The 27,793-nt window shown below is 33.8% G+C and overlaps 2 protein-coding genes across 2 annotated transcripts; one reads left to right on the forward strand and one right to left on the reverse strand.

Annotated features, from left to right (window-relative positions):
- Positions 729–18,220, reverse strand: LOC109831751 (LEC14B protein-like). Its single transcript, XM_020399154.1, has 10 exons — positions 18,133–18,220; positions 16,976–17,479; positions 16,092–16,211; positions 13,189–13,266; positions 12,117–12,293; positions 9,654–9,731; positions 7,796–7,971; positions 6,914–7,069; positions 2,234–2,294; positions 729–1,182 (listed from the first exon to the last, which is right to left on the reverse strand). The coding sequence occupies exons 2-10, from the start codon at positions 17,327–17,329 to the stop codon at positions 976–978; spliced, it is 1,407 nt and encodes a 468-aa protein (XP_020254743.1). The 5' UTR covers positions 17,330–17,479; positions 18,133–18,220; the 3' UTR covers positions 729–975.
- On the forward strand, positions 19,715–25,869 carry LOC109831388 (uncharacterized protein At2g40430). The gene is made up of 12 exons (XM_020398715.1): positions 19,715–19,939; positions 21,277–21,458; positions 21,531–21,576; positions 21,665–21,711; positions 21,795–21,854; positions 22,020–22,130; positions 23,718–23,806; positions 24,250–24,369; positions 24,454–24,576; positions 25,052–25,118; positions 25,347–25,425; positions 25,668–25,869. Exons 1-11 carry the CDS (start codon positions 19,762–19,764, stop codon positions 25,419–25,421), a joined length of 1,098 nt encoding a protein of 365 aa, XP_020254304.1. The 5' UTR covers positions 19,715–19,761; the 3' UTR covers positions 25,422–25,425; positions 25,668–25,869.

Consider the following 27,793-nt stretch of genomic DNA (forward strand, 5'->3'; position numbering starts at 1 on the left):
ATAACATAATATTAACATTATTAATAATATTATATTTTATGAATAATAGTATTATATTATATTATATTAATAATAGTATAATATTATATTAATAATAAAATAACATTATTATAAAAATATTAATATAATATACAACAATAACAAATTGATATAAAAAATAATTAAATATATAATTATTTGAAAATAATATGTAATAATTATAATATAATATAACTCATTAAAGTACAATATAGTATTATAATACATTATACAATATTATTATATTACATTTAATACTTATAATACTATAATAATATAAACTAAATATTATAACATTTTATTTATAATATATTTTATTGTAATTAATATATAATATATTAATAATATGAATACTAATATTATAATGAGTTAAACTAGTGTTGACCAAAAATACTAAACATGGTATTTTGAAAACATTTTAAGGAAAAAACACAACTTCGTGGTATTTTTTTACAAAAACACAATAAAGAAAACACCATGGTATCCAAAACGAAGCATTAACATTCAGATTTGTTTAATGAGTAGACTGAAAGTTACAGTATATAACACACAGGCTTCCAAGAGTTTCAGATATCAAAATGAATGCGACCTCTGATATAATACTTCTCTCTCCTGAATCAAAAAAACTTTAATTTGCCTGCATGAACCAATTAGATATCTTAAAGGAAAACCTAGGGTAGAAGTATTTTGACAAGATGATTTCAATAGCATAACAGAAACAAGAAATATGACTTCGCTTCTCAGGTTTCTTACATTGTTTCAGTCTTATTTACATGGCAATGTAAGCTGACTGCACCAAGAAGATGCTTACAAATATTTACACCATAATCATACTTAAATATTCTTTACAAAGGAATTGAGGCCTCATCATATAGGGTAGTCTAGATGATAAAGATCTCACAAATATAGAGTACATGATCTTGATCCCCTTTGTCAGTGTCTCTCCTTATTAAAGCATCAGGGAAGTGTCCTTTGCTCAGCCTGCTGCCGTCGATGGCGTTTATTGTCAACAACGGAAGGAACTGCATCGGAGCCCGAGAATTGCCATCTAGCAATTTGACAATCCCAAGAAGAGCTTACAAGCATAGGGTAGTATGGATGCCAGCTACAGTCTCTAATCACAGCGTTATGAAAGGCGAGTTTTGCAACTTGGTCTCCAGTCACCTGAAATAGTGTCAAGATAAACAAATGCAAAACATCATCTCATAACATTCTCATATATCATCACGTTGGTAGTCTATGCAGTTTAACAAGTGAGAAGCGTTTCTTTACCCACAATTTGAACTGTCTAACTCCTAAACTCACATCAGTTCTTAATTGCAGATTGCCCTCCAGTGCCATCACCCAATTGTAGACAAACCCCATTGTACTATATCACTGAACTGTGGATAGACCCCTGAGTGAATTCTTTCAACTCTTTTACCCTCATGAGGCATATTTGTCACCCAAAAAAAATTTCTCTTTCTCTGATGGTAAAAAGAGTAAAAAAGTCACTCAGAGGGCATATCTCCAACTATAGAACTACAGGGGATCTATGCGCAATTGGGCAATGGTACAGGGGGTCCATCCGCAATTAACCCAAAAGAAAACCAAAACATTATCGTATCGTATTTCTTGTAGGGATCCCCCCCCCCCCCCCCCCCCCCCCCCCCCACACACACACACACCAACAAATCGGTAGAATTATCATTTGAAAAGGGTCTATCACACACCGTAGGCATATAAAATAAACCTTATCATCCCTCCCAGATACTTAGTTCAAAGCCAAAACGAAGGCCAGGGGGGGGGCGGGGGGGCGGGCAGCTCATTGTTTTAATATTTACAGTTAATGGTCTCTTAGAAATAGATCAGTTTCAAATGGTGGATATGGAAGCACTTCTCTATTCATAAAACTTAGATACGACCTTGCCGTTTCTTTTGAGAGACTAAAAATTTAACCTATCAGAAGCTTGCATATGATATATCGGTCCACCAAAAAGCTCCTAATAATTAGCACAACAGTAGGCCCACCTATATTCAGATCTATGAAAGATGATAATAGCAGACCTAAACTATTTTGGTTGCCTCATTGTATGGATAGTTTTCTACAAATTGAAGCAGAGCCTAACAATGAATTGTATACATCTGACCACTGCTAGCTAAGTAGTGGGTTGCTTATTCTGAAAGGAGATCAAATAGTTACATAAAACAGAGAGAAAAGGACAGAAGTACGTACCACATCATAAATATAAACGTGCTTGTCATGGGATCCCGTGTAAATATATCTCTGGCCAGTGCTGAAACATCCATGAAGACAAATACATAAATTATGCAAATTAAATAAACATCCTTCAGCTAAAAAGTAATCAGTGTCTTTGAAATCAGAGAAACATGCTCTATTGCTCCGTTACGTTTGAACTCAAACTTATAGCCGAATTATCACCATAAACAAAATTAACAATAAACTGCAGCCAGATTCCTCCTCAAATCATCATTTGTGTTCCCCCCAACCTCCACAAAACAAAATAAAACTGTAACCAGTGCAATGCTCAGAGCTGAGAGCATAGAATTTACTGAACCCCAGCAACGAATTTACTAACTCTTCCATATGACTGATAATCAAATCTAACATTGGGCCATCTATGAGTGATGTTAACCAAGTGACAAGAAACTGAAAAAAAATTTAAAGAGCCTGATACATGTGCACAAGCTCAAAAATCTCTTCAAGTTTCTGCATAACTAAAATACCAGTATCTTTGTTACACATTTTCTTCCTGTGTACTCTATCATAAGAGCTTTTTGTTTAGAAAAGAAATTTGAAGAGCACAGGTATGGAGCTTGATGCTTGGAACAAAATGAACCTCTAAACCACTTGAATCAGTTGTGTACCTCATACAGAGGCTAAGAGAGATAAGGTAATCTTTCTTCAAAATCCAACTTATTAAAGTAGACAGCATGAGGGAATCTATCAGTAATAGAGATTAGTTCAGCTAGTTTTATATTCAACCTTATTTCTCAAAGTAGGGGAGTGTTTAGGGATCTTTGAGGTATTCTTTCTGTGCAGCTCAGTTTGGAAAAGCTTCTAAAAGATTGAAGACCCTTGCTGCAGCTTTTATATTCTGGGTGATTCTTTCTTGAGAAGAGGTAGACTATAGCGTATATAAAAATGTTTTCATAGAGATGGTTGATTCTTTATGCATAGTATCATAGATGTTTTCTTTAGTTGATACTATAGGTGCCTGTACAGTACCTATTGAATCGGAGACTTTGTTTTGGGTTTGTAACCGCTTCATACTTGATATTGAATACACTGCTAGCCGTTCATGCCAAAAAAAGAAAAAGTAAAAAAAGGTCAACCAGGGTCAAATTGGTAAAGGGTCTGAGTCAAACTAGAACCATCTATATGACGGTAATCCGATCAACCTAGTTATTACAGCAGAATTCTGACTGTTGAGTTCAGGTCAGCAGGCAAGGTCGAAACTCCCAAAGACAACCGTGCTCACCTCCATGTACAGGAGACAAAAATCTAAATCAATTCGTACTTCTGATGCAGCCTGATTGTAATAACTTACATCTACCAACAATTAAAATGAGCACATGAAAGTGAGGGCATAGTGAAATCATACTTCCTTTAAAAGCACGAGTTCGGGAAAATCTTTCGGTAGACAAAAATACCCTTGAAATTAAAATACTAATCCATTAAATAAGAGTAAGTTGATAAATTGATGAATTCTTATTGGATATACATAGTATGAAGATATGGATATAGTTTAAATTGAAATGTAAACCCGAATGAAATTATTAAATACCAACTTTACAAATGTATACAAGATGAATGATGTATATGCAAAAACCAAACAAATTAACGAAACAAATAATGTCTACCCCAAAGGTCGAACCTAGGAATAACGCAGACCTACAAATGTATATAATATGGATGAGATATTTACAAACTCCACCAAACAAATTAAAGAGACAGGAGTCGATCTCAAAATTATAAAAAGAAAAATTAAAATAAATGGTTACGATCTGAGGACACAACATGACGATCTCTCACAGACTAAACTTCAAGTAGTTCACGGTACTACATAATTAGTTTCAAAGTTTAATTATACTATTATTATTTAAATAAAATTTTATTTACAATTGTTATTCTCTCACATGTAACATCACATGCCGATATATATAAGCCAAGAAATTACAATAATTTTTCTAGCACTTTCATCTCCTTCTATAGATATGTCTTTGTTATTTTCTTCTTATTAGATTAGATTAGATTAATTTAAAACAATTAATTATAGTATTTAATTTTTTCATATTAAGAAATAACAATAATTTTCACAACACTTTCATCTATTTGCTTCTTATTAGATTAGGTTAGGTAATTTTAAATTAATTAATTGTATCGTATGTTTGATCTTTTTTATATCAGAAATTACAATAATTTTCATAACACTTTCATCTCTTTCAACAAGTATGTGCCTTTGTTATTTTCTTCTTATTAGATTAGATTATTAGATTAAATTGTTTAAAAATTATGAATTATGAAATTGTAATAATTTTTACATCACTTTCATTTATTTTCTTCTTATTAGATTAAATCAGATTATTTTAAAGCAATTAATTATATTGTATATTTGATCTTTTTTTAGATCATAAAGTTTAATTATACTATTATTATTTAAATAGATACTATTTGTAATTATATTATTATTATTTAAATAGAACTCTATTTGCAAATGTTATTCTCTCACATGTAACATCACATGCCAATATTATATAAGCCAAGAAATTACAATAATTTTCATAGCACTTTCATCTCCTTCTATAGATATGTGTCTTTGTTATTTTCTTCTTATTAGATTAGATTAAATTAATTTAAAGTAATTAATTATATCGAGTATTTAATTTTTTAAATTAAGAAATAAATAATTTTCATAACACTTTCATCTATTTTCTTCTTATTAGATTAGATTAGGTTATTTTAAAGCAATTAATTATATCCTATATTTGATCTTTTTTTATATCAGAAATTTCAATAATTTTCATAACACTTTTATCTCCTTCAACAAATATGTGTCTTTGTTATTTTCTTCTTATTAGATTAGATTATTAGATTAAATTGTTTAAAGATTATGAATTATGAAATTGCAATAATTTTTACATTACTTTCATCTATTTTCTTCTTATTAGATTAGATCAGATTATTTTAAAGCAATTAATTATATTGTATATTTGATCTTTTTTTTAGATCACAAAGTTTAATTATACTATTATTATTTAAATAGATATTATTTGTATAAAAATCAAAGAGAATCTCACACGTATTTTAGATCTTAATGCTAATTGTAATACTTACATGTTAGTATTGGTTAAAATAAATTTCATGAATGGGCTTAACTTATATGATCCTACTTTAACCGGATTAGATAATTTATTTTTTCACCCAAACTCTTCTACAAAGACAAAAGAGAATAGTAATGCTATAGCTATATATATCCACAGGACTATCTATATCTTGAAAATGAACGAAGAAAACCACACAAACAAAAACCATATTAATTACCCCACACACTCACTGTTTCCAAAATCACCCTTCTCCATCTCCATCTATAATATATCCATATACCCAAATTAAGCTGTTGGAGCTTCCCCCTCATCAACTACATCATTGATCAATCCTTTTTTTTCTTTGTACTTAAATTATATAACATTCATTGTGATGATGACTCACCCGGGCCCTCTGTCTGCCCTGAACGCCCAATAAAAAAATAATGTACTAGGCCTTGCAGTTAGTTAATAATGAGGTAATGTCATTATAAATAACTTAAGTAAAGATTAATAATTCTTAAGAATGTACTGCATTCTCCTAGCTTTCACTGCAAACTTGTTAGTTGTTTATTCCTGACCCCAAGAGATTTTTAAAATTAATCTTAAGGATTGCTTGCATTAAAAAAGTTATGTTAGAAGGCTCATACAGTATGTTTAATAGTTTAAGATTGTCAACACATTTTGTCTCTGATGCATATCAATTATGAGTAATAATATAATTTCATTGATCCAAATATATCCTAATATATTTCTGGACTCTTGTCTTATCTTTTACTCTTTATTATCTACCAACCCGATATCACAATTGATATAAACAAGGAAGACACCACTGTAAAATTGTCCAAGAAAAAGATAAAGGTGGAGAATGATTGATCTCGACTCAATTAAATATGAAAAAAAGAAGGAACAAAGGATAATATTTTTTTACATATTTTATAGTAGAACTTAATTTTTTGAGTAAAATTAGGAATTTTTTGAAGGGATTTTGATGCAAAATTTTTAATATGGTTATGTGAATGATTTTGTCATATAAACTTACACTAGAGTCACCGGTAATATTTAGTATTTATTTTTTTATTTTAAGTCTATCAATAATTAAGATGTCTCGCAGTCTTGTGAAAAATATATACTCTGTGCTGAGCTTATACAAACCATCTTAATATTAAGTATTTGATTATATTTTATTAACACATCAACAATACATTATTAAAAAAAATTCAAACTTAACAATACATTTAATGACTAAGATAAACAAATTGGAGATTGATGATTTGATCCGATAAACAAATATGTTACATGAAGTTTGATATATACAAATTAAAAAAAATAATGTTGTTTATGCAAGCATATAAAAGTATATTAATCCCAGTTTTACACGTAAATCTATTTCATAAAATTTTAAAAAATATTTAAATAAAATTTATAGCAAATGTAATAATTCATGTTTAAAGATTAACTCAAAATGAATCTGACTTATTATATAGCAAGAAAATAAACAAAAAAAATAAATAATTTAGATATTTAACTACGTCCATTGCACGTGCATAAGAACTAGTTAATTTTAGTAGACAAGTTTATTACTCACCTATGTGCTGGGGAGAAATAGCAGCGTATTAAAGTACGCAGCACAGAGTGACCTCTGTAAGTAGCTAATGATTGATCATTTGGATGTCTCAAATATCTATACTCCCGTGGGTACGCTGACAATCTATAATCCCATAAAGAAGCTCTAGGTCTGGAGCTGTAAAAGTCAAATAGGAAATTGTATCAATAACCAACACTGACGCAAAAGAATGTGCTGGAATTGACAATGGCCAAGACAATAATAGAAAAAAAGAAATGCACCAAAATCATTATGCTGCTTTTGAAAACAGGTACTGCCCCTTGAAGAATTATGATGAATCAAGTTTCATGAACAAAAAATTCTATACTAGTTGATAGTGATAAGTCCATAGTACAAATGTGATTTCAGTGTGAAACCAAGAACCAAAAGGTTGTTGGCCAAGATCTTGACAGTAAAAGGCTAAAAACTTGTAGCAGTTTTCAAAAACTTCATTTGAATTCATTGTGCTTATTAAGGTGGTTGATAAATAAAGATATCAGGTTGCATTAGACAGTCCAATTTTGCGAAACATGTTTTCAGCATTCTATAGCGTGGTAACCTAATTAGAATTTATACAAGTCATTTTGACTTTGGCCACAGGAAAACGCTGAAAATTCATGCTTAGAGCAAACTCCCATGATCACAAGGACTTTGTCAGACTAGCTCAACCTGAATGAGCATTGTGTAGTAACATAGATACCTTTAACCTAATACCGTCGCAATGAAAATTGATCAGAATTCAGAGATCAAGAGACCAGTTAACACAGTTGAGCCAAAAAAACAAAAACAATCATCCAACATCATACATCTACTAAAAGAGAACACATTAGCGACAGCACAAGAAGTATGGTAAATAACACCTACCTATTAGCATCGGTAGAAAGTCTCCGGATGTCCCAAAGTTTGATACTTTGATCTTTGCCATTTGAGATAAAATAACGGCCATCTCGACGGCTATCAATAAAGGTAATGCCTTCTGTGTGACCTGACAGGACCCCTGCTGGTCCTCCTCTGGTGAAGAAGCAGCGCCTGTCCCAGATCTGGATGTTTAATACATTACATTTCTGATTCCTGAGGTAAATAGGTAGGAGGAAGAGAAAGTAGAAAAACATGCTAGGAAGCATGGACATGATGCTACACGTAATATCGTGAAGGAGCTGAAATTTAAATGAGAAAATAGCACCAACCTTTTAGTCATTATGCTACACTAGAACAAAGCCTACAATTAGTTTCCCAGAAACATAATGACTAACTTGTAATTCAGCTATAAGTTACAACAGTGAGGACACTAATATATAGAATATATGAGAAGCATTATGTTGTGAAGAATATAACAAGTTAGATTTGTATAAGTCCCAACAAATTTTCAGAATACTTATAATATATTTTACCCAAGGTTTTAAATGTCGGATATCGGATTCATGTCGGACAGCCAAAATTCATGCCGTATAGCGAAAACCAGGGATATGTCGGGGGACATATACTAAATAAGTAAATATCGGATTGCCATATCCGATGGATTTTTTTTACTCAATTTTGGTCATCAAGATGGAATGCACTTGTCTTGTTATAACTTATCCTACTTGAGTTGAGTATTCATCAAGACACGAGTCGTTTTCCATTCCTTGAAGGGAAACATTAGAATATTATGCCAACAAATAAATAAAATACACATTGTCAAACTAGAACTTTCTGAAGGGAAACATTAGAATATTATGCCAACAAATAAATAAAATACACATTGTCAAACTAGAACTTTCGAAGTGCCTTGCATAAAATTAACATAAAGTAATAAAATACACATTGTCAAACTAGAACTTTCGAAGTGCCTTGCATAAAATTAACATAAAGTAAAGTGCTATGCATAAAATTAACATAAAGTGTTAGACTTTGAATTGAATCAAGCTACGGTTCAAACTTATTGTTTACATCACGCTTTTATGTATTCTCAATTTCAATTTGTAGAGACGAAGATGAACAAGAGGAGATCGCAGTGGAAAAGAGAGCAATATTTTTTTCTTTGTCCTAATCTGTATTATATGCTATCGGGTTACTATGGGAACAAAAAGTTAAAAAAAGAATTAATCAGGTTACTTTTGACTACTAAACCCAAACCCCAGTACTTATCAACTCAAAAAAATAAAAATAAAAATAAAAAATCGGCCAATTTTTGATTTGTCAAGGCTGAAAATCCGGCAATATGTCCGCAATATCGCCCGACATGTCCGACATGGACCTCAAAAACAATATCCGACTTGAAATGGCCATATTCGTGTCGCTGACTCGCTCTAGCCTCTGATCCGACATTGTCGGCCGACATTTCTGACATGTTGGTCGACATTTAAAACTATGATTTTACCAAAGAAGAAAACATATAAAATTACAAAAATCCCTCACCAATTACAATCTACAAAATGCTAGTTTAGCATTTATTAATCAAACCTTTTACTCTTTAAAGCATCCCCACATTGTGCAAGCATCCCCACAGTGTGCAGTTGCTAATAATACAAGGTAAATACCTTCTCACTTTTGTTTTTTGCTTGTCAGGTAAATGCTCTCCACTGAGTAGATGTTCTAGCTACAAATACTCTTCCATAATCCTCAACTAGTAGTCACATCTAAGATATAAATACCATTATTTTTACTTTTCAAGTTGAAGAAACACACGCTTCTTTTGAGCATGTGTATGTTGGGGGGTGGGGGGGGGGCATTGAAATATTACCTTGCATAAAGTGTCATCACTCCCAGAATATATGAGATTCCCAGTTTCATCAGCAAAAGTCACAGTGTTAACGTCATCCTGATGAACAACAAAATGTCAATGAAACAGGACATTTGTGACTTAATGGGGCACAGCTAACACTAAACACCAAAGTTGAAATACACAGCCCAAACCACAATGACACTGGTATGTAATATCTAAACTCTTGACCCATTAAAACTTGGATTTTGCTTAGCAGTCAAGCTTTCTACAAACTAGATTCGGCTATCATACTTCAATAATAGTGAAAATTTTCTGACTATATGACAACTTTTTTATTTTTTGTGCCTTTTATTAAAACATAGCATGAAGACTTTGTGTCTTAAAATAGGAGAACTGTCTTCAATATACCAGGCATGTCTATATTTATACAATGTCTAAGAATTAAAAAAGCTCCTAAGTCAAATGCTCAAAAATTTTGTGGAGCTCTCTCAACATTCCAATTCCATAGTAATCCATAGGAAAAAGCAACATTCATAATTACTACGAACAATCAAACAACTTTAATATCTATAGAAGGGAGCTGCTAATCAATTTTTTGGTCCTTGAATATAATACTTAACAGACCATCAAAATCCTTGTATCAATTGCTCAAGGAATAAATTAACAACACTGGACTTCTAAATAATAAAATAATGTGTGAATTCTACTGTAAAGGAAGGTGCTGGTTGTCATTGCGGCTGAAATGTTTATGCTGACAGCTGCTGCCAGAAAAAACATCATGAGCCTATACTTAGTGTACAAAGATTCTTAATTGGATATGACGCCCTAATTATTCCAATCAGTTCAGTATTCTTAGGTTTTTATGTAAAATTATACAAGAAAAATGAGCTACTGAAGGAAAATCTGTGTAGAAAGGTTCCCATAGAGCAGCCCTACATCAGGGAAGCGTTCACTGATATATGGATCTCGTTAAGCATAGTCTTGGTTATCTTAGAAACTGCCAAATAAAAATTGTCAGTAAATTTTCATAAATATCAAATTTAGTTTTCAACAGTTGCAAGGAAACTCCACAACTGAAAATTAGAAAACAACCATGGCTAAAGTCATTTACTACGTCCTGCTATTCATAACTGGGTCCCTTATACTGTTCATCAATAAGGCCCTGTAGTCCATAATAACTGCAGCATTAAGAAAGGCTTCAAATGTTAAAATTCCCTAGGGAGTCCTCGTAAAATACTCTCTACTTGTGCTTATTTTCATCTCTTCTCATTGAAGACCTATGTTGCCTAGGTACGGGTACGGGTACCGGTGCGGGTGCGGGTGCGGGTACGGGACACGGCAAATTTGTAAAAAGTAGGGTACGGGGACACGGCTATATATATATATATAAAATAATTCACTTTAGATCAATATTCCAAAAGTTAAAACTATATTCCTTGCATAGGAAATAGAATAGAAAGCTCTTTTTACTTTAATTAAAAATTTAGAACTAATATTATTACCTAAATCTAAGTTGCATGGAAATTGGTACTGGTACGGGTGCGGGTACCACCGTACGGGTAGGGGACACGACAAAACTGTAAAATGTTAGGTACGGGTTCAAACTACATATATATATTGAATTAATAATGTACATGAGATAATTTTTTTCTGCTTCATGTGTCATTAGAATTAAAATTTCGATCACATTTTTGAGTTTATTTTATAATAATGATTATCGTGAATTGTAAACTACTCATTTTTTACTAGACATCTAAACAACCCATTAACTATATAGTTTTGAACTTGGGTATGGACTGAAACGAACCCGACCCGTATCCCATTAGTTTCAAAAGACGGATGTGAAGTGTAAGCTCTACATCCAGGAAGTCTTTGACAAGTGTTTTAAATTAACACATATATCGTATAATTGAGTACATGTTGTAATAAATACATGCATATATTCAAGAAGTGTCCATGAAGTTTGGGTACGGGAAAGTGTCGGGTACGTGTCCGGTACGGGTACGGCTTCAATAATGAAGTACCCGGGTAACATAGTTGAAGACAGTCCGTTTTAAATCTTAAAGTTTTATCTAAATATAATGCATCAAACCAGCTTTATTTTATCCCTTCATGTTATCAACCTGATCAGTTTTTTAATTCCAGACATATCATAAACTCACATAGCAGTTGTTCTTCTCTCTTACTTGAGTTTAGGATATGAAATATTAATGAGTTTCTTTTTCCCCTTTTAAGGCCACAAGAGAAACTCAACAACATGCATATCAACATATAAAAGAATAGGAGAGGTCTAGAAAATGTCAAAGAGGAGCTTGTATGCAATCCCTCAATAAGAGGAGGCCCAAGTTCATTTACTGAGTGAGGAACACTAAAGAATTGGTAGCCAAGCAGGCTTCACCTATGTTTGCAAACAGTGAATAACAAATTTCAAGATTTTCAGTTAAAGGTCAAACAAAAACACAATATAAAGTGAAATGGTACCAAATGAGCTTCGAAGCGAGATGTAACTTTATTTGCTTCTAGATCATAAATATATATTGCGTCATCATTACTCCCAGCAACAAGCTCTCTACCATCAGTTGAGAATTTTACAGAAAAAATTCCAAATGAGAAGTCATCATTTTCATGTTCAGAGAAGTCTAGTCCATCATGAATATCCTACATGATAGAAGGCAGTAACTTTCAGCCATTGACGTTGATGTAGCATGGATAGAGTAAGAGTGAATTCAGAAAATGTTACTAAAAGAATTAACAGTTGTTTATAATAAAAAAATGATTACAAACTAAAGATCCTGAACTAAACTGAAGTAGTAACAGAAAACTGTTGAAGCAACACACATATGTATATACATACATGTATATTAACAGTCGAGCTAGTATTCACTTAAGTTGATATAAGACCTTGTCCATCCAACTTTAATCAATGGAGAACTTGACACTTACATTGTTTCAGTTTGTGATGTTAAGAAATAAATAGGAGCACGTCATGAGAAAGCGTAAATTTTAGATGCACAAAGAAGTAACTCTAATAAATAAGTAAAACTACCAGTTTGCCCCTCAGTGAAAATGAAAACATTTTAAAAAAAAGTTTTCATTAATTTGAAAAACTATACTAAAATCCTCAGAAATATGTAAATTAAAATAATTGTTGAGACAGCGAAAAACATTTGCATATAAAATACAATGTCCTTGTACACAACTATGTAGTATATAAATGGAAATGCAAGACAATTGGACAAAAATGGCTAGTATACTGAGTCTACCAAGATTCCGGCAGTAACAATGTTATTCCTCCCAATAACATTCTTCAAACACATCTTGGTCCTGAACTGGATGGTGGTAGATATCACTATGCATTTTGGGTGATGATCTAGGTGGTTGTAGGGCTTCTTTTTATCACATGTATAATCTAATTTTAGGGCTTTTTCTCTCCTTTTTTTATCAATTATTTTCTTTTTATATTTATTTTTTTATTAAGTTGGGATGGGTTTCCTTGAGGACTTTTATGAAATAAGTAGGAGAATATTTTTTACAATATGAAAATAAAACATACAGTAATATTAGCATGTGACTCTGTTCCAGCAGTTTCTACGTTGACAATATGAACAAGTGGTGACAAACTGGAGTAGACCTGCAAAAGAAAAAGCATTAAAATTAGTTAAGCATCTCATTATACAGTTGTTGAAAATCTGCAATATAAAATGTGGTAGGGAAACATAAAAATGCAAAATAAAGCTATTAGCACCACACCTAGACTTTAAAATAAATATATGCCCTAACAAGTCAACCACTAAATAATAAATACATTTGCATTAGCAGTAGCATATACATTTTGCATGTTCTTGATGACTGCAAGTTGCAATTATAGGCTTGAGGACAAATACGTCTTAAAGCACCCCTGAACAAGAAATGTGTCTTTCTTTCTTATGTATACATCAAACATCAAACATCAAAGCATATAGCCAGCAATTTGGCATGGGAAGTCTACTGGGTGAAGAGCTTCCGCCTTTCTACTTCATATTTTGGCAAGCATTTAGGCACGAATTCTCTCAAAGCCCCAGTTCTTTTTTCAGTATCAAGTGATTTAAAGCATCCTCTTACTACAACAAGCTACAACATCTAGACTTTTAAGCAGGGGTGGATTTAGATTCATGTGTTGGTGTGCAGTTAAGTTAAGCCCCTAAAATTTGGAATTGCATATAGACTGTTGTAATATTTTCAATCTGCACCCCCCCCCCCCCCCCCGGGCAAAAAAAAAAACCAAAAAAAAGAAGGCAAAAAAAAGAGACACAGACATAAATTCTGAAAAGTGCACCCCAATCTATGTAGGAACTGAATTCGCTCATTTAAAGTGTACTGAGTGCATTTCCATTAGCTATACTTTTATAATTTTATGTTAAGAGATAATAGAACTTTGCCCCCCCCCCCCCCCCCCGACTTTTTCCCCAAGATTTTTTGGGATCTGCCACTAGCGTTAAAGTATTACTGTTGAGAGATTTTTTCTTCCTATTAGGTCTTCCTGACAACTTGACCATTACAAATTTAATTGTGTGTATGTGATGTGTGTGATGGTGTGGATATTGGGGGGGGGGGGGGGGTATGGTGGGAGACGGGCGTGCGCGTTGGCAGGCGTGAGTGTGGGTGTGTGCATGTGTGTGCGTGGGTGTGTTTGGGGCTGTGTGGTCATCTATTTGCTTATCCAAATATGTTTTATAATGAAATCTATTATTAACAGGGAAAGAATGGGCAACCAAAAGCACAAAAAATTTGGATTTCTGCCAGGTTACACGATCTCAAATTGCATGACTAAGAAGTGCAGGTTTCATACATCTGCTAATTTCCTTCAATGGTTGCAGCAAGTTCCAATCTTGTCCATGGTTGCTCAGAAAAAATTTCCAAATGTTTCATGGAAGCTTCAGTTTCAGAACTCAGATACTTTGGTGAGATAAAGGGGGAAAATACCTCGTTTACCAGGGTAAATAAAAGTATTTATCTGTTACCCTATAGTATAGGATAATTACACTTTTATCATTATTTATTAATGTAAGGGTAATAGGTCGCATATAATGAATAAGGCTAAGGATAAAGGCAAGACCCCTACCCTACATCTGGTAAGGGTAGTTTGGTATATAGGTTAAGGGTAATGGTAAAACTCTCACCTTTATCTTACCCGTTGCCACCCTAATGCATATAAATATTTGTAGATAATGCATAATACTCCAAATTGCCAGTTACCTATCAGTCTTGTAGCAAGTGTATCTCCATTCTCATGTCTTCTATTTAAGAATCATTATCTATTGTTCCGATTTCCATGTAACTCACACCTACAAGTTCCTTCAATTTATTAACACCACCTTTATGAGATTGTACCATATCATTTCACCTCCACCATTTACCACCACTTCACTTATTCAGAGACTCTAATGAATTGTGATCCTCAATGTAAGAGTAGCTTACAGAATATAATTAGCAATAATTTAGTACGGTATATCCTTAACAATTTGGATTTGGCATGAATGGGAAAAGACGCAACCAAGGTTGGAGTGCACCTAACGGACTGGAAAACTATATTACATTCTTTGACCAGAGAATACAATTTTTTTTCAATTTCTTGATACATCTACTTAACTAAAAACAACTACATCAAAACATTCATTACACGGTACTAGTTATACCAGCCAGCTTTAAAACATTAGACGTTTAGCAACGCATCATTCCCATTGTACATACCTGCTAAAACCATTTCATTCCGATTGTTAAAGAAATCAAGAAGGATCTTCAAGTTGATGATCAAATTCTGATATGATACAGTCCAAGCCTTTGAAAAACTTGCAATATGATCCCTGACCTGAAATAAGTACATATGCTTGTATATGGCCAACTTAAATACAGAAATCCCCCGAATTATGTCAAATAGGTTTCCTGATATCAGGCATCTAACTATCTAAGGGTAAATCTTACACTTTTGTCTAATTAGGTAGTTGCGCATTTCAATCTCTTCCCAGGTAATCAAAGAAATGAACTTATAAACTGGTTTTGGCTGGTCATATGGTTCAAATAATTGCAGCCACCCCACTTTGCAGATTTCTTGAGATGGGTAAGTGATTTTTGCGGTAAATTTCAGAGCAACTTTGTCATATTAAAATATAACGCGAAAAAGAAAATGAAGAATAATGACTGAAAAGGAGAGCAAAAGAGATATTATATTCTATGTTTGATATTTGACATATCCTGTCATATGATATACATGTAGATGTTGAAGAGGATGCATTCAAGCCTCAACTATTAAATCATTGGCCAACTATTAAATCATAGGCCAACCAATATTTAATGAAGAATTCTACCTTTCCATAATGCAGAGCATGCTCACGCTATATATGCTCACTAAGTATGCTTAATATCTGCAAAGCAATAATAGACATTTAGCTACATTGACCAATATGTGGGAGATATTACCAGATTACGTTGATCAGGTGAAAGGGATGTATCAGTGATTGTCCACTCCAAACTTTTAGCAATGATATCCTTTTGCAACTTCAACCCGTTGTCGACGTTGTATATTTTGATACGGCTCGCCTGTTTATGTAATTGAAACAAAAAAGGAAAAAATACACAGAGAAGGCTTAGCGATTGGATAATTGCTGAACTTAATACTTTCACTGAGCTAAAGGAAATCCCCGTGAAATTTAGGGTTAACATCTTTTTGCTTCACTATGACTTAAAATCAAGCAAAAGGAGATCTGAACTAGCAAAGGCATGATTCTTGAACTAAATTAACCTAGCATAGGAACCTCTCTACTAGCTATGATGAAGCACAAGATTATGCTGTTAAAATGGATGATGACAACATTGACAAGATTACCTACTAGCAGAAGTCTCTAACCCCGAGTAATGTGTATCTTAAACCTAAGCAATCAGTGTCAAGGTAATTGCATAATGAAGGTTTTAAAAGATGTTGCCTAGAAGTGTTTCAAATATGCAATTTCACACTTATCATACTAGCTATGCAAGCAATTCTTTTTAGTGGATAACAATGCATGCATGACCCAGTTTAGGGTTTTCTGCGTTTGATACTATGATAGTAAAGTAATACCAATCTGAAACCGCAATACACTTTACTTTATCATAGTACGTGTTCCTATACTAAGACCATGGAGCAGTTTACACCTTTTTGGTGTGGGGTTGTAAGCTTGTATGTATTACAACCATGTGCTTTATTGAATGACAGTAGGCTGGAGTTTTACTTGAAACCCCGTCCTTTTTCTCCAAAAAAAAGAAGTACTTGCTCCTATTCTTCCTATTCAAACTTAATAGTTCAATCACACATCCAGAATTCATACCTGAAACCCTGCAACAAGAACGGAACCATCAGCAGAGAACTGGGAGACGTATGCTTTACTATCCATGCCATCGAAACACCAAAGATCATTGACAGGAAGATATCGTCCGAGGACATGGGAGCAATCAGCTGAAGAAAACTTGCCCCTTCCAGACAAATTAGCTTCCCTTCCTGCTATCATCTTGGCGGTCGATATAGGCAGCTTTCTTCCATTTGGCATGCCCCTTCGCATTTTCTCGCAGGGCTCTGATCTGAGCTTGGTGAGATGGGAAATTTCATCATCAATGGTGAATCCTTCTTTCTGAATCGGTAATCTAAAAGGTTCGGTGTGATGCCTTTTCCTCTTTACTTGCATGTTGTGGTTCAATTTAGTTCACTTGGCAATCTTTGCATCAAGTCGGATTCAGAGTAACAACTGGGTTCTAATCCTTATTGAGCCCCCACCCCCACCCACACAAAAAAAATTCATATAAGTGCCTGATCCTGTGCCTGAATTTCTTGAATCCTGCAATGACGAGAATCTAAATCTAAGTAACCCTCAACAGCATAATACACTCTGATATATTCATTGAGCTAATAATCCTTTTCGCTTATCAAACTCGCGGTAAATAATGTGAAATTTCCAGTTGAAGTGTACAAACAGATCTACACAGAAATTTTCCCCAAATTATCTTGTCTAGGATTTCAAATATCGTGTACTCTAAGGTTCGAGATATACAATTACTTAACGCTGTTTTCCCCGGGAAAATAAGAAAATATATGCATAAAAGGGAGGCCATTTAGGGTTCAATACAATTCTAAGAAGCTAATAAATCAAAGTGAAAGTTTTCAGTACAAATTCCAAGAACGAACAAGGGATCCAAACATTAGAATGCATAAACGGTACTACAAATTAGATTTCCAGTTGGAAGTGTACAAATGCATAATCACCCACAGCGAAATTTTCATCAAAATTAAATTTTGCTCAGGAATTCAACTATCAGCTACTCCAAAGTTCAAGAATTATAACCACTGAATCAAACAAGATTGGTATTCTTCTACGTCGCAGCATTAGAAGCAATGTTACAAGAAACTGATCAGATTCGAACAGTTTCAGTACAGTTTCAGTGACCGACACTAAAATCATTCGAATAAATTTGAAACAGAGCGTCGATTTACCTTCAACAATCGAGCTCAGATTAGGGTTTTTGAGGTCATCGGTTAGAATTTTTATTGGACAAAAAACCTCCAGAGAGAGAGAGAGAGAGACGGGAGGAGACTCAGTATGACGCCATATAATTGGAAGGGTTTTTGTCATATTAGACCCCAAATCCTTGTTAATTGTGTACTCAGCCATTAAAAATCTTCATATTTTTAAATTTAGACCCCTACAATTAGGGGTGTGGAAAAAGATTTGTATGCACGGATATATCTGTGGATACGGATATGATTACTAAAATATATAACAAATATGAAAGGGTTACAGGTTATAGTTAAGTAGTAACATATTAGGATATGTATTCGATATATTCGAACATATGACTTTATGTTGATCATAATGCTGCAATTGTTTTAATTCTTCGATTAATTAATTTGAGACTTTTTTTTATGATCAAAAAATATAATCTTAGTTTTTTAGGGTGAAATCATGTATTTACAATCCGTCTCTCTACAAATTTAAAAAAAATTGCACCTCAATGCTCAAGCTATTTAAAAACACTAAAGAAATTGGTAAAATTTGAATTTGTTTGTTAGAAAAGTCATTTATTAGTCATTTCCAATTATGAACAAATTTTCGAATTAAACTCATTGCGAATTTTTTTAAAAAAAATCGAACCTATCCCCTTTTTTTTACAAGAATCGATCCACTTTGGGGCTATGTCAGCATCGTGGCCCCAAAGCGGGACAGTTTTTTTTAACCATGTTACTAAATATTCAGGGTTACCAACCCCGATTATTTAAAACGCCATGACTAATATACATGCTAAATTAGTCGGGGTTGGCAACCCCGACTAATTTAGCACACTGTCTAATTGGTCGGGGGTGGGAACCCCGACCAATTCGAAAGACTTTTTTCTAAACTTTTTTTTATACAAATAAAAGATATGCAGATATGAAAAAGGTACTTTCTGTCCTACCTACCTTAAACAATTGAGAACGAAAAAGCCGGAGGGCTAGATATTTTAACGTCATTTTCCTTGACTATGTTTTTGTTTGCAGTGGGCTACCAGCTATTCGTAGTTAGGTCCTATACATGTGCCCTATATTAGAAAAAGACTTTCGAAATTGGTCGGGGTTCCTAACCCCGACCAATTAAAAAGCGTGTTAAATTAGTCGGGATTGGCAGCAACGCCAATTATACATGGATCCTAAAAATAGTCGGGGTTGACAACCCCGACTATTTAGTAACGCAATTAAAAAAATCAGCTCGCTTTGAGGCCACGATACCGGCGTGGCCCTAAAGTGGATCGATATTTGTAAAAAAAATAGGATAGAGTCGGTTTTTTTTTTTAAAAAACCGGAATGGATTTAATTCGAAAATTTGTTCTTACAATTATCTATGTTTGTGGGACTGATACGGTAATACCTTAAACCCCTTTCCGGTAAATTTATTTTTTGTTTTTTATTTTTTTATTTTTCAGTTGGATCGCCCAACAAAATTGAACTCACTTCATACTAAATCCAAACCCGGATCCGGGTCAATTAAACCCAAGCACCCAAACCCGATAATCCGCCCTAAAACCCTAACTTCTCCTTCTTCACAAAAATCCTCTCTTTTTTCATCTGCCGCCATCAAACCCTAAAAAAATGGGGAAAGCGGCGAAAACCTCACGAAAGGGGAAAAAAGCATGGAGGGCTAACATCAAGACCGACGACATCGACGATTATTTCGTGAAGAAGACCAAAGATTCGCTCTGCGGAGCTTCTGATCTCGCCGAGGCCCCCATCGATTCCATCTGCTTTGATGACAAATCCCAATCTACAGGTACTTTCAATCTTTAGGGTTTGAATTTAATGTGAATTGTTTAGGGTTTGGTTATGAATTATCAAATTTTGAGGGTTAGAAGAGTTCAATTTGGTATTTTGCTGAAGGCTGCGGAGTTGGGAATATGTTAGGGGTTTGAATTTGATTTGAATGCTTTAGGGTTTGGATGTGGGTTGGGGCATTAGATGGTGGTACATACTGGCTGTAAAAATTGGTTCTTGTAGAAAGCATGTATCTCATTTTAGATTAGATATGTCACCATTTATCTATTTTCTTATACAATTTTATGGCCCTATTATCAGTTTATGTAATAAAAAAATCCAAGGATATGGAATCGCTAAATGAATTGATCAAATGGAAGGGGGGAAACTAGCCAAGTAGTGAGGCTTATCATTTGAAGCATAACTTTTATTTCCTAATAAAATTTAATGGTTGGGATATACAGCCTATTTCAGGAATCCAATTTTTTAAAATACGACTTAAAAGCTAACTTATTTGATATGTCACTAGACATGGATAAGTTAGCTTAAAAGTTATTTTGGCCAAAAAATAAGCTCCCCCGAACACCCTCAGTAAGTGGCTTGGTCTAGGTGTCTCACCAATAGCTTGAAACTTTTGAGGTATATAAGAGAATGAGTTGTTATGTCGCTTCCTGAAATCTTGAAATCTCCACGGGAAGGAAAAACTTATGTTTCTTTTCTTGTTTTCCTTGAAAAAAATGGATGTTATACTTTTTTGTGAAGTTTAGATTTCCTTAATAATTTATATAAAGTTATTTCACTGATAAGTTTGTGTATAACAAGTTAATTATCGAAGTCCTATTTGGAACTTTAACTGAACCCATGTTTTGCAAAACAGTTGGGTAAAGGCCATTGTCTATCCACATACATATGGACATGTATATGTACACATATACGTGTGCACGCGCACAACACACTGTGTGCACACCCGTCTATGCGTGCGTGTCTGTGTATGCGTGAATTGATGGGAGAAAATGGTTGTTGATAGTTTCTAATATGTATGCTATGATTTGAAAATCTCCTGTCTTATTATTACTGTAGCATCCAACGAATATGTTGACTCAAATAAAATTTCTTGTACAATTTGTTCCTTAACATGTCTAGAGGCTGTTAGGGATCTTCTGCTGGATGGTTGGAGATAATTCAACTTGTGATTAATTTTAATTATTTGGCTGACGGCTCTTGCAATTTGGATATTTTCATTCCATTCCCTTTGAGCCCAAAGGAATCACAGAATGATTTTTATTGTGCCTCCACCCTCCCTTAAAACCCCCAGCTTCCTTTTTCTAATGAGATATTCGTTGGGGCTTGTCACAGTTGTTTCAGATATCCCTGTCAAACGAAAGATTGAAAAGCGTAGGGAGAAAATCCTCCACCATGAGAGAGTACTGGAAAAGAATGCATATGTGAAACCCGTGCCATCTTCAACTTTGAAAAAGTGCAAGAAGAAGAAGAAGGATTTTGCCAAATCAAAATCCGAGACTCAAAATACCTCTAATGTGTGTAGTTAATTCGGAAATCCCAAGGTTGTTTTCTTTTGATTATTGTCATCTAATATTGAATTCATCCAGGATGGGGATATAGCTCCTGCTGTCGTTGACATATGGAATGATAAAGGTTCTTTTCTTACAAACTGGACATCGAATTTCCATTTACAATTTCCATGCTGCATTAAACATTTTTTCTTTTCTGTTAACCTTTGCAGGTGAAGCAAATGTGAAAGCAAGGAAGGTTAGCAGAATTTTTTTCATTGTTTTAATTTAATTATTTAAAGTCAATAATATCCAGAATTTTATTATTAACATATATGCTTGGTGTGGAAGTTTTCATAATCTTTACTGGTCTTGACACTTCCACCTGGATGTTCTTTCAATCCTCCATTTGAAGCACATCAGGTATGGTGTTTTAACTCTATATTCTCTCCCTGTTCTCCAAAAGTTACGGAAGGTTCATAACTTTGTGTTGTTTTAATATGGTCAAGCAAGCTTGATCCACCTTTTTATAGTGTTATTTCTTCTCTTTATTGCTGCTTGTTTTTCACTGTATTTCTGATGCTTCAGGATTCATTGGCCCAAGCTGTTGCTGATGAGATGCAAAAAGTTTATCAAAAAGAGTTGGCACCTCAACCAGTGCCCCTTGTAGTTGCTGGCGAAGTATTTGATGAAGAAGATGTAAGTAACGAGTTAACTTTTGTACTTGTATAGTCATTCAGAACACTAAATTGGCATGGTGCCTAAATTTTATCTATGTCAATACAACTCTGGTGCAGGACATATGTTTTCTGGTTCTTGACTTAAACTTGGACATGCATATTGTATGCAGATTATATAAGTACTTGGAGTTGTTTCGTATGCACATGACATCTTTGTACCATGCCAATAAACAGTTGTTCTTGATAAGATTGGCTCTACGGTAGCATATTGCTTTTCCAAATTACTTTTTCAACCAGTATCTACTTTCTCATGAGAGCTTAGTTACGTTATGTTTAGGTTTGAAAGTCAGCATTCATCTGAAATCAAGCTGTAGTATGTTGATGGTTGTGGTTGTCCATGCCAAGTTGAATGTGATTGGCATGTAAACAGAAAAGGGAGCTGAGAGGAGGTGAGGGATAGGTTCCTCCTTAGCTTTCATATATCATTTTAAATCTATGGGGTTGTGAACTTAGAGATCCACATCTTCTAGGTGGTGTAGCAAGGCTGAGCGACAGCTCCAATAATCCAATCTTCCATTCCTCTAAAAAAGAGAGGAAACTCCAGCTGCCAGTTCCAACTTCTTAATTGTCAAACTTTCATTTATTTTATGTCATCTTGTACCACCCATCTACTTTGATGAACTATTATCGGGGACGGCTAAAAGGGCTAGACATGTTATAGCAGCATGTCATTTTCAAACTTTGAAATGGTGACACATGTACTAGAATAATGCAATCCAAAGGTAAATTTACCATACATATCCAAACTTTTCCGACTTTACAGCTATGCGCTGGTTTAGCTTGGTTGAATTATAATTGCTATCCATTAATACTTCTCTACTAATTTCTGAGAATATAACGTGGCCTTATCTCATAATGCCAGAAGATGCATGTGAGGCAAATATTCATTTCATATATAGTCCCCATGACTATGGAGCACTTTAGTGAAAAGAAATGCTCTTGTGAAAATCTATAAGCTTTCATCTTTCATTCCAGTGCCTCTACTTGTACAAAACAGTACGTACAAGTTGTTCGAGTTTAGTTTTGCCTGTATTTACTTTCAGAAATCAGAATGCTGACTTGAAATTGGTTGGTCTATATTGAGATTAACCTAAATGCAAAGTAACATTGCTGATCCCTAGATTTACCAACTGAACTTGTCATTGAGTTGGTGCCTGGGAATACATGTGATTCAACTTGGTCCCAGTTGCAGCGCAAATATACATAAAAACAAGCATGGTTATCATATCTAGGTTTACATAAAAGACCTTGGTTCTTTTTAAATGAATAAATATGAATTTTGGTCCCTACAGAAGCCAGGACATGTAATTGAATAGAATGAATTGTGTTCCTCTTATTGATATGTATATCCTTTATGTCGATATATTGTGTTAATGGACATTAATAAATGCCTTTAAGACATACTGCTCTTTTTTTGTGTTTGCCAATTTCTCACTTTTAGGTTAGGGTCGGTTGTAGTATTAACTCTTTTATGTTGTTATCCACGACTAATTTAATGAATTTCTATATTTATGCGGATTCATCACCCATTTCATTTTCCTTTCAGAAACTTTTCTTGGATGCAGATGGTGGAGACGAGAGTGATCTGGGAGAGGAGGATATGGGCAATGATGGTGGTGAACAACTTGCAGACAGGTCCGTAGTTCTCCTTTCTCCCACATTCATGTATTTATTTTCATTAGCGATTAAGTGGCGAAGAGGAATGATGATGTTAGTTTTATCATTTTGATCTGCTTGAGGTTTTCCTCATGCAACAAAGTCAATATGATGTCATTCGTAACTTTTGGCAGCATCTTCCACAGATAGGTTTCTTGTCATAGTTAAAATGTTGAAAGACTGCGTCCAGAAGTACCCAACTTGGGATTATCCAAAATTTGGCAAAAAATTCTATATCTTCTTGCTTTTTTTTTCAAGTATATTTTGGTGCTTGTATACCAGTTAGTCAACCATCAACAGCTTGGAAGAATGACTTAGACCTTTAGTTGACATGCTGGTTCGGTTATATCTTGCTGTTATGTTAATACATTTGTCTACTTTAGTCATGCTTGTTACACTGCCATTTTTTGTCCATGCTGCAGAAAACCAAAAGAAAAGAGAGTTACAAGAGTAGTGCAAAACCGAAGAAACAGGCGCAAAGAGCAGCTTAAAGCAGAAGAAGAGGCAAAGAAGAAGGATAATTTTTCGAAAGAAATTGATAGGTATTCTTCTTCACTTTTTCCCGTTATTTTTCGGATCATCTGTTACCTTGAGCATTTTTAACTTGGATGAAGTCTGGTCTGTAGTTTATCAGATATAATGAAAGAAATAGCAGAAGAGGATGAAGATAAAAAGCGAAGACATCTGAGGCGTGAAGTAGCTAAGCAAGAAAAACTTAAATCTGGTCCTCCTCGCTTGGGAAAGCACAAGTAAATTTCTAATCTCAGCTCGTCATCAATCTCTATCAGACGATATTATTAAAGAAGGTTTTTTATTGTAGTCCCTTAAATCTTTCATATTTTGAAATTGGTTCCCCAAATAGTTGAAATTTTTTTTGGGTCCTCCAATTCTCATGAGTTGTTTCAAATTAATCCATTTTTTATACTAGTCCCTTAAATCTCTCATATTTTGAAATTTGTTCGCCAAATAGTTGAAATTTCCTTTAGGTCCCCCAATTTCTACGTCTCTTGATTGTGGGGAGTAAACAACTTATTAGAATTGGGGGACGTAATGGCAAGTTCAATGATTTTAGGGCCTTGTTTCGATATATTGAAATTTAAAGGACTAATATTGGGAAAAGCCTAGGAAAAAAAATAAAGGCTTGTTCCTTATTGTTTAATTTTTACTATTATTTTTTTAGTTAGTTTCTTATGTGCTCCAACTAGTAATTCCCCTGCCTTCCAGGTTTAAGCCAGCTCCCATGCAAGTTCTTTTGACGGAAGAAATTTCTGGGTCTCTGAGAAAGCTGAAGGTTGGCTACATTTCCTTCAATATCATTGCATTCGAACTAAACTACACTTTCCAAGCTACTATTAACAAAAGTGCCGGGTCCTTCCACTTGGATTGCCATCAAACTTGATGAGTCATCAAGGACCCTGCAACCTTTGGAGGTGGTAGTTTAGGAGTAGGGTCGAAAGCGTAATCTAGTCATCAAAATTCAAACTAAAAAACTGACATTTCTGTATATATTCCGTTATAGGCTTGCCCCACTCTAGTGAGGGATCGGTATAAGAGTTTTGAGAAGCGTGGTTTACTCGTCCCTAGAGCTAAATAAGCAGGTATTTGTCAAATTCTCTCTTTTTTGGGTTAATTGCGGATGACCCCCTTAGTTTGATGATAGACCCTCTGAGCGAATTTTTTTTCCTCGCTCATTTACCCTCAGGCGGTAGATTTGTCAAATGACAAATTTCTTTCTCCGAGGGTACAAGAGTCGCAAAAAAAAAAAGCTCATTTACCCTTAGTTTTAATTTATGAATTTTGTTGAAGACACTAATAATAACTGATATGCTCTTATGAACAGGGGGAGATTTTCGATGGTTCGATCTGAGTCGTTGCTTTTGGTGTTTTGATCTGGGTGCGTCTTCGTTTCAATAGTTCTGATGTACGCAGACTATTTAAGTATGTGCTTTCGTTTGTTGATGAAGAAATATCCAATTTTTGCATGTGGCTACCCCCTTTTTTAATCTATTTTCTATAATTGGAAAAAAAAAGAAATTTCTTTCCATTCGCGCTATTGCTTCACATAACCGCAGAACATGCAAAATGGGGCGTACTTGAATGTAAAGTGATCAGAAAATCGCCGCAGGCGTGCGAGATTGACAGATAACCCCCCAAGGTTGTGAAAGAAAATGAAATTTTAACGTTTTTAGTCTCCAGTCTAATAATCGTCACCTTTTTGATGTAGTGATCATTTTTTTCAATAGAATAATGAACAATTTTTCAAAACAGCTCTATTTTAATTTTTTTTTTAAATCGACCGTTTTTTTTACTAAAACCAACCTATTTTTTGCCACGTCAGCCTAATTATTTTCCTAAACAGTCGGGGTTATCAACCTCGACTGTTTAGGACATGATTTTTTAGGGTTTAAGGTTTCTAATTAGGGTTTAACACCCTCCTAAATAGTCGGTGTTTGTAATTCTGACTGTTTAGCAAAGTGATTAAGCTGACGTGGCACAAAACGGGTTGGTTTTGATAAATAAAAAAAATCGCTCGATTTAAAAAAAAATTGATATGGGGCTGTTTTGAAAAATTCTTCTAGAATAATCATACATGTGCTTGCGCTTCAGTGCGTGTAGTTGTCATATTAGGCTCTATATTCAAGTTAATATTGAATTATGAATATTCTATTTCAACAAAGATTTTCAATATTCTAATTCGACTTTATGCAATATTAGGGATGATGATGGCGTTAAGGTTTCACTCCTACACAATTTTTTAGGATCTTGGGAAAATTAAGAAAATATATATTTTAATCTTAAAAAAGTAATCTCTATAACAAATGTACGACATTGACCAATGCATCACGGATCAAATCTTAGAAAGTAACTTTTTCTTTTCAGTTCAGCATATTTGTCTGGGCAAAAGAAAAAATAAACAAAAAAATTGCATACTATTGGAAACAGCGGAAATTCGCCGTGTCCTCAAACAACATGAACTGCAAAATTACAATTTTAAGATTGGGAATGACAAATTTTCAGAAACACTGGAAAGTACGAAATTTTGAAATTTTCGTACAATTAAAAAATAATAAAAAAACCTAAATTAACGAAAAGTTATTTTTGCTATCAAACAATTTTGAGTATCGCTTTTCCTTGTATTCCCCTTTTTCGACGCGCAATTCACTTTTTTAATCAAAACCTTCTTCCTCCTCTCTTTCATCATGGCTATCATGAGGCCTTGTAAACTTACAATTTGCACCCTACAATTTTAAAAAAATTGCACCCCCATTTGAAATTTGGCCCATTTAAGCTAAAATTGTATTTGTCATGAATTTTTTTATAATGTTGTATATTAATTTTTGTGTAAATAGATGCTTGTTGTCCACCTCTCTTAAGGCAATTTTTCTAAATCCGCTACTGACGATGACGATGATCCCCAATAATAAGTCTCCGACCATTAATGTTCATCAAAAATATCGTCGAAATATATTAAAGGCGTATAATAAGCAAAAAATAATAATACCCTCAAAAACTTCCATGTAGGAATCGATAGAGTTTATGACTATGGAATAAATAGATGTATGCCTATTATGTTTAATATATAATGTACAATGTTCAACACTGATTAAATTGGATTTTGAGTCTTGCCATTTAATTTAAAACCAAATAGGGACACAAATCATATGAGAGCAAATTTAAAGCTTTTTTAATTAAGTTTGGTTGCCAACATTAATAAATCAAATAGTCGGGGCCGGTTAGAATTTTTATTTAAGATATATTTACAAGAGATGTTAAAGATATGATAGTTTATGGTTTTAATTAGAGGTTTGGAATCTGGATTGAACTGCTGACCAAATTTAAGAAATTTGTGAGAAGGTCAAGGGTATTTAAATTTTAAAGTTTTAAAATGACAAAAGTGCACAAAATAATAATATATTATGAAATGCACAGGATTTTAAAGTTTTAAATTTTTTGATTTTAGGAATG

Source organism: Asparagus officinalis, chromosome 2 (assembly GCF_001876935.1).
Source record: "Asparagus officinalis chromosome 2, Aspof.V1, whole genome shotgun sequence".
Lineage (NCBI taxonomy): Eukaryota > Viridiplantae > Streptophyta > Magnoliopsida > Asparagales > Asparagaceae > Asparagus > Asparagus officinalis.

What these genes read in the sequence shown, in the direction of transcription:
- LOC109831751 (XM_020399154.1), bottom strand. Translation starts at nt 17,329, where the DNA reads ATGCAAGTAAAGAGGAAAAGGCATCACACCGAACCTTTTAGATTACCG. An exon ending in TTCTTGTTGCAGGGTTTCAG is followed by an intron (nt 16,212 to 16,975) that starts GTATGAATTCTG and finishes TTACATAAACAG; the next exon opens with GCGAGCCGTATCAAAATATA. An exon ending in CTCGCTTCGAAGCTCATTTG is followed by an intron (nt 9,732 to 12,116) that starts GTACCATTTCAC and finishes GTTGTTCATCAG; the next exon opens with GATGACGTTAACACTGTGAC.
- LOC109831388 (XM_020398715.1), top strand. Translation starts at nt 19,762, where the DNA reads ATGGGGAAAGCGGCGAAAACCTCACGAAAGGGGAAAAAAGCATGGAGG. An exon ending in CTCCATTTGAAGCACATCAG is followed by an intron (nt 21,855 to 22,019) that starts GTATGGTGTTTT and finishes CTGATGCTTCAG; the next exon opens with GATTCATTGGCCCAAGCTGT. An exon ending in GGTGAACAACTTGCAGACAG is followed by an intron (nt 23,807 to 24,249) that starts GTCCGTAGTTCT and finishes TCCATGCTGCAG; the next exon opens with AAAACCAAAAGAAAAGAGAG.